At 36.7% G+C, this 7,671-nt stretch overlaps 1 protein-coding gene across 1 annotated transcript; it reads right to left on the bottom strand.

Moving 5' to 3' along the window:
* Positions 1-6,740: 6,740 nt before the first annotated feature.
* On the bottom strand, positions 6,741-7,370 carry LOC149816695 (21 kDa protein-like). Its single transcript, XM_089986946.1, has one exon. It carries the CDS (start codon positions 7,368-7,370, stop codon positions 6,741-6,743), a length of 630 nt encoding a protein of 209 aa, XP_089843072.1.
* Positions 7,371-7,671: the final 301 nt, after the last annotated feature.

The raw sequence follows: 7,671 nt of genomic DNA, 5'->3' as shown, positions 1-7,671 counted from the left end.
GATCCTCTCTCTATATAATAGAGGTGGTAACAGGTCTAGCACCACAGGATACACGATTGAACCACTAATTGCAGCCTAGAACCAACCAAACACCACAAATGGCCGCCATTCATCTCAAACTGAGTTAAATAAGTTCCCAAGAAAGCCCTAATTTGCATAGCAGCCTCAGCAGCAATAATAACAAATGCTAGTGTTGTTCTTATCACCATTCATCATAATCACGGTTGCTGTTTGTGCAAAAAAAATTTAAGTTGCTAGCAACGAAAAGAAAATGGAAAACAAGACTTTCCTTTTAGGTTTAAGCGAAACAGAAAACAAACACACACACACATACATACATACATATATATATATATATATATGAAAACCTGTAACTGGATGGGATAAGCATCGAACAAGACTGTAACTACACGCTGGTTTCATTCTTTTGAAACTTTATGAGAAATTCACTTCTGGTAATTGAAAAGCATTTTTCACCTTATATATATATATATATATATATATATATATAGAGAGAGAGAGATTGGTAGTTGCTCACATGTTAGGTGCGAAATGAACCGGATAAATGGGGTTTTCAGCCTTTTTCATTTTATTTTTAAATTCTAACTGTATAGATGTGATCTATGTACTTGATTTTATAGGGATCAGCTCTCGAAGCATTTGATTCCGACACATGGGTAGGTTTTTATAAGGTTAAAAAAAACAACAGTAAAAAATCTTTGTAAAATTTTGAGGCTCCAAATATTATTTTTTTTCATCAAAAACACATGATCCAGGTGTGGATTCCTCATAAATTGATCATGCCCGACACATTTATGAGGTCAGAACTGTAAAAAAAACACCGAAAAGGCAGAAAAAAATCATTTATCACATATCATTTTGCACCTAACGTGTGATCAGCTACCAATTTCTCTCTCTCTCTCTCTCTCTCTCTCTCTCTCTCTCTCTCTCTCTCTATATATATATATATATATATATATATATATATATATATATATATATATATAAAGTTTTCTAAAAAATAACTAATTAAAATTTTAACTAACACGTGTATCTCAACTTTTTATTTGAAAAAAAGAAAGATTTATTATACAAGGGAAACATGTTTCCCAAATACGAGAAACCAGTTTCCTATATAAAGTAGGTTTCCAATTATGAGACGTGAAACAAATTTCTCACTTGATGAAAATGGATTTTCCATGCATTATTTACAAGTTTTCTGCAAGTTTTAGAAACATTAATTAGGCTTTTGGTATTGAAAATGGTTTCCCAAAAAACAGGCTTCCTTTAAGTAGAGTTTCTAGTAAACCTGCTACCACTCTGTCTACTACTAATACAACTGGTGGATAAGAACATTTTGTCAGTGTATAGGAATCATTTTCACTGGTGAGCTGGCATCTCTTAATGCAGGTCCACTTGAGGCGCCAAAATGCACCGGATCAACTTGCTCCCTAGGGATGGCAATGGACTTCAACTTTAAAACAAAAGGTTGTTTTGGTTTTATTGTCACGAAGGGCCCAGCCAAAAATTTGAGTGTAAACTTCTTAAATTCCTTTTGAAATATTCTTTCAAGGTATACTAACATTAGCCCTTGGTTGGTGAACGAGCTAGAGATGATCTTGCAGTCAAGTCAAGGCTAATGTGCATATTCCACAACAATCTCTTTTGTATTTTGTTTATCTTTTCCAGCAAGGACCATCTCAGTTGCAATTATTGAACATTGAAGGAGATCAGATTTTTAATTTTCTGAGTAGTTGTCCATTTTCAGAGATTCGTGCTTAGTCTTCCATCTTTGTGTCTACTGTAACGTGTAAATCAATCAAAGCATGAAAGCTGCAATACAAACCAGCTAGGTCCCAATAAAGTTCGGTTGATTAGGCACAGGTAGGTTCCATGATAGAGGAGGTCACATCCAAACAACAGCGGTTCATTTTTTACTTGCTTAACATATGTTGTGAATCTCTTATAGAGCCAAACTTGCATTACTAGGTATATACCTGCGGATGTTGGGAGGCCTTCGAAAATTGTGTGCATCTCCCCTCAGAGGTTCACCAACTTCCCTACTGGTTATTCGCGGAAGCAGATCAGGTCATGCTGAACATGAGCGTTTTTGCTCATGCCGACATCGTGGCCGTCTGTTTGCATTTTGGATGAATGCACTTTTGAGCTTTTTAAAATGCAAATCGGATGGCCACGATGTCAGGATGAGATTATTCAAAATGACTATGCATATATTAGCAAGATACTAGTGTGAATATATGTCCTACGCTCAAGATGACTATGCGATTATATTCAAAATCTTGTCACGGTACCATGCCGAGTGCAAAGACAGGTCTCCAGTCCCGACTGATTGATCATTTGTCATCTACCTTTCTGACGATAAGGTCCTTGGCAAACTCAGTAGAACCTTCAACTATAGGAGACTAGTGAAGTTTGATCTGCATGAGAACCCAAGAATATGGGTTATCCATGCCTCATTTGAATACTTCCATAACATACAGAAAGTAATGGATGATGTATTCTTGGTCAGCAGAATCCACTTCTTGTTTTGGGACCAAATAAAAAAATTTGTTTCCTCTCTTTCTTGGCCTATGTGGATTTGCTTTGATTTTGTGACTAAATATTGAAAAGATGGCATCTTTAACCAACTTGGAGATGTCATTGATGGACAATTCCTCCTTCTCCATGGTTATTGTTTTGACAAGAAGATTTGTGCTAGGATATGTTTTGACCTTTAACCCCCCCTCTGTTTTTTCTCTTGTGAATTGCAAAAAGTATGAAACTTTGGCTAACAATTTCCTGTGGGCAGAATCATCAAACCCAGCAATTGTTTCAAGGAGGCACACCCGCAGAAAATAGCATCCTCTGCTCTTCGATCAAGATTCAGAAGCCAACAATCAACCTCTAGCCCCCTTCAATCGGGAGAAGGATATAAATGTGGAGAAGGATAAGAAGGGAGGTAGTCATATGGATATAGATGAACACTCTTCATTGCCTGATCCAGAGATGCTCACAACTCTCAGATCACTACTTTAGCAACTGCCAAATGTAGATGCAAGTCATTTGATGCAACTCTCAAGTCAGCCTTCTCTTGGTCCATCTCTTGTAATGTAACATGTTGATTTTAAATTTTATATGACATCACCATTTTCTATGGCAAATCAAAGTGTATAGTGTGCAAAACTAATTGGATCCAGTTTGGTTTCGATTCAAACCCAAACTCACTTCATCGTTGGTATCATATCTGTACTAAACTCAGTGTGACCAAAGTTTGGATCGGTTGTATCAGATCTAGGATCCAGTTAAATCTTTGCTTAAAAATCAAGAAGATCCACATCAGAATAGGATTAGATTTGGATCCAAAACCCCAAGATCCAGAAAGGGCTAAACCTCGACCAAAATGAGTGTGGGCTAGGTTTGGTAAGACTGGACTCGGCCCAGGATAAGCCTGTGTTAAGATCCATAAGTCTAGGGACGGTCAAAAAATAAAAAGACCGTTTTACCTTTGTTATGCACAATTAGTAGAACAGACATACCACTTCACCCCGACATTGAAATTGAGTTATTCATGGATCTTTAGATTTCTCTTGAGAAGGATCTATTCGTTAGAGATGGGATGACAAACTCTGGAAATAAGTTATCAGAGTTTGGCATAAAAGCTTAGGGTTATTTTTATAATTCTATATAAGACGAGACCCTAAAAGATATTTTGGTATTTTCTATCTATTTTAGATTAGAATTCGCTAGAAGACTAAGGTTTAGAATTTAAGCGTTCTAAGCAAGTGAACATTTACAAATTCCTTCTTAGTTAAAAAAAAATACTTGTTGATTAATTTAGGCATCTAGAAGTATGATTCCATGTATTATAAGTATGCTAGTGTTTCATTGTTTTGAGTAGAACAACTGAGTAGCATGCTTAAGAATCTATATTTTTTATGTTCAGTGTAATGCTTAAAGGTGTTGACACATATTACATATTCCTTGACTTATGACGTCATATACATTATGAATGTACCTTGTGTAGAGATAATCATGATATAGATGCTTGTAAAATGTTGCAAAAAGAGAATAATTGGCTTTGAGAGTAGAGTTTTAGAGTTTTTAGAATGTGATTTGTCCTGAGAATGTCATGCTTATGCCTTTGAAGGGACATTGTAAGTGTCATGACGTGATGAACTGACTCTGTGATAGGTTGTTATCCTTAGAAATATGACGTGTCTGTTATTACATGTTAAGTGTAGTTAGTGAACATACATTGGTTATTGTATAATGCACTAACGCCAAAAGATGAAAGCTAAGAAAATAATGCACATAGGACAACAATACAGAGTATGATAAGAAATTCTACTATGAGAGACATGGTCTAGGGCATTGTTTGATATATGTGTACCTCGCTCGTACCTCAGGATTTTCTCAAGAATTTTTAGGTAACCCTTAGTGTTTAAAAGCATTGCCCAATAGACACATAAATGATGTACCATGAACCACAAACCTTGAGAGCATGTATAGCTCCTCAGACACCTTGGGGCAGATATAGCTCCTGAACACATTGGGGGCAGGTATAACCTCTCGGGCTCTTCGGCTAACTATCGATGAGCATTTTGAGACTCGTTGCTTGCAACCGATGAGAAAAGCTGCAGTGATTGTGAGTCCATAGTCTGGGTCAGTTTGGACTATGTTGTTGTAAGTAGTGTATATGACTAGTCAACACCGTAGACACTAGAGTTGTCTACATGAGTTGCTACGCCCAATGAGGCTATTTCCAAAATAACTAATTAGAGTAGAATAGGAATGTCTACTTTGAGAATGAAGATAAAAAATCATTAAAAGAGCATAAAATTCATAAATAACATGTATGCTTAGTTAACAAAATAAACTAAGATTAGAAGTTTAGAGCTCACTACACTTATAACGGGCGTGTATTATTTGTAGATGTAAATTTGTTGAGTTATAGACTCACACCTACTTGGTTATAATTGTAAGTTCAGGGACGATTACTAATCGAAGCACTTGACTTTGGACTCGAACTTGGCTACTATCGAACATCGAAGTACTTAGAGTATCTTATTTCATCTCTGCATTCTTTTATTCGAAATATGTAATTTGAATACCTTTTATTGGGATGATCATCATTGTTATTGATGGATAAATCAAACTTGTTATAAAAAAAAATTTATAATGATTTTTGAGGTTGTTTTGGTCATTTTCCTCTGAGAACTAACGTATACGAACTTGGGCCCGAGAGGCCTCGGTTTGGATTGTTACACATCCCTTGCCACAAGGTCAGAGCCACATGAAAAACTATTGGCAGTCAATAGGAGGAATACTAAATGAGTTTTTCACTTAAATACTTAAACAGGGGCATGGTCAACATGGCAACTCTCTATCTGAAATGGGATGCATGTTTGAATCATAGTTACCATGAAATGAAATGGATACGAGAAGCGATGCATGAAGTGGAAGCGGTGAAGCCAGTGTTAAAAATTAGTATGAAGCATAAAGTGGGGTATGGTTATGAAGCGAGTATGCAAATACATGAAAAAAATGAAAAGAAAACACAAAGAAAGCGATATCAAGCGCAGGCAGAATCTTAAAAGAAATAACATAAACACAAATATAAATAAATATAAAACCAACACGTAAGCTTGTTATGAAAAAATCATATTTTTTTTACTATAAAAAATAAGAAGCAAGGGGAAAAAGAGTGAGAAGTGACAAGAAGTGAGAAGGAAACATTAAGGAAGTGAAAGGGGATCGATTTGAAAAACATGAAGTGGGCTTCCCACTAAGGAGAATCAAGTTCCCCATATTTTGAAAGCAGGTTTCCTTAAGCTTCCCCTCCTTTTGAGGAAGCAAGGAGTTTTTGGCTTTCTAAGTGAGTTACTGGAGAAACGAGCTTCCCCATATAGCAAAAACAAAAAGGAGCTAATGACATTACTGTGGAGAAAAATATCCCCAGGTCCAAACTTCAAATACGCTTGGTAATCAGAGTCGATTGGGTTACTGAAGTTAATAGACTATAATGTCTCCTACTGTGGAAAACAATAATGTCCTTTGTAGAAAACAGTGACCTCCTAGGCCAGTGTTGTGGCTGGAAATGAACAGGGCCCAGACTGCATACAAGAAATTGCATGACTCTAGATAGTCATATCTAAGGAATAAACATTGCAAAAAAATAAAGAATCTAAAAAAAATAAAAAATCCGAAAAAATAGATCTTGCGAGATATGTCATCATCCTCTATTGATAAATTTCTTATGATAGCAATTCAAGTTCAAAAACCAATTGTATTTATCTTCTGCAAATTATCTAAGAAAGTAGAAAACAGTTGCAAGAGGCTGCACGAGATTCTGTCATCACTTCCCTTGAAAAGTATATTCCTCTTATAAACTTGTGAAATTTATCCTAATGAGACACTATTTTATGAGCAGTCTTTCTGGTTTAGTAACTTGTGTTGTCTTCTGCATTCAAATTCTGTGGTACTTAAACTCGTGATTTCACAAAAAAAAAAAAAGAAACCATATTTTCGTACAAGGAAAAGCAAAAAAATTAAAAAAGAAAATAAAAACAGAAGGCAGTAATCTAGTAAACAAGAAAAGTACTCTAGATCATCAACACGATTGAAATATTATTAAATTGAATAGTGATCATGTGTAACAAACTTTTAAGAATATCTCTATCCTTGATATATCCCAATAACTCTTTCCAACCACAAAGTTGGGAATATCTGCAAGTTTCCGGTCATCGGCCATGGGGAACCAAGTAATTAACAAGAGCCAAGGCATTACTAGTGATTTTACTAACATTGCAAACTTGGTTTTCAACGACGGCCTTGAGTACCAATCCGGGAACAGTGGATACGTTCTCAAAGCCATTGATACATGTCTCTTCATTCGTGAGTGCCGCGCTCATCCAAGTCAGAATGTTGCTGATGCGCCATCGGAAATTTCCAGCGTAGAGATAGTGGACCTCATTCAGTGACTGGACCATCAGGCTGATAGCTTGTCCAAAAGTTTTGGTGCAATCATGGATCGCCATCTTTGCGCGAGAGTCGTTAACAGTGGAAGCACTTTTGGAGAGGTTGCGAACATAGCTGTAGGCTGTTTGAGCTTTAGAGAGGCTGACTGTGATGGCTACTTGGGCAAGCTTGGTATGACTCTGTTGGACTGAGCTAGCATAGCCTGAGAGTGAGCTGAAGCAGATAGCTGGATACAGGGTGGCGTTGCACGACTTACGGATGAATTCAGTAGCATTACTACCACCAATAGTTACTCCAGCAGCTGAGGCATGAAATAAAACCAGAGAAGAGACTGAGAATATGGTTGCCAAGATTAGTGCTGGGAAAGAATAAGGAGAGGGTAGCAGAGTCATGGGATATTGGTGGCACAAGTTTGCTTTTTCCTCTTTGTGGGGATAGGATGGTTGTTTGTTAATAGGGATATTGGGGGTTATTTGTAGGCTCTGGCCACACAATAGAGAAACAAATATGCCCTCAGTTTCTTTAAAACTTTCATCCATGTATGCACATGAATTATTCATTGTCACAACAGACAAGAAGGTTGGCCTCAATTGAAAAACATGGATGTCTTTTTTTTTTCTCCCACATAGAAATGTATGTGTGTGAACAAAAAGTGTGTTTTCTCTCAATGAGGGCCTGTGGAGCCCAGAGAAA

The sequence above is a fragment of the Nuphar pumila genome, chromosome 14 (genome assembly GCF_984573655.1).
Source record: "Nuphar pumila chromosome 14, dmNupPumi1.hap1.1, whole genome shotgun sequence".
NCBI lineage: Eukaryota > Viridiplantae > Streptophyta > Magnoliopsida > Nymphaeales > Nymphaeaceae > Nuphar > Nuphar pumila.
This window is presented reverse-complemented; position numbering and strand designations above follow the sequence as displayed.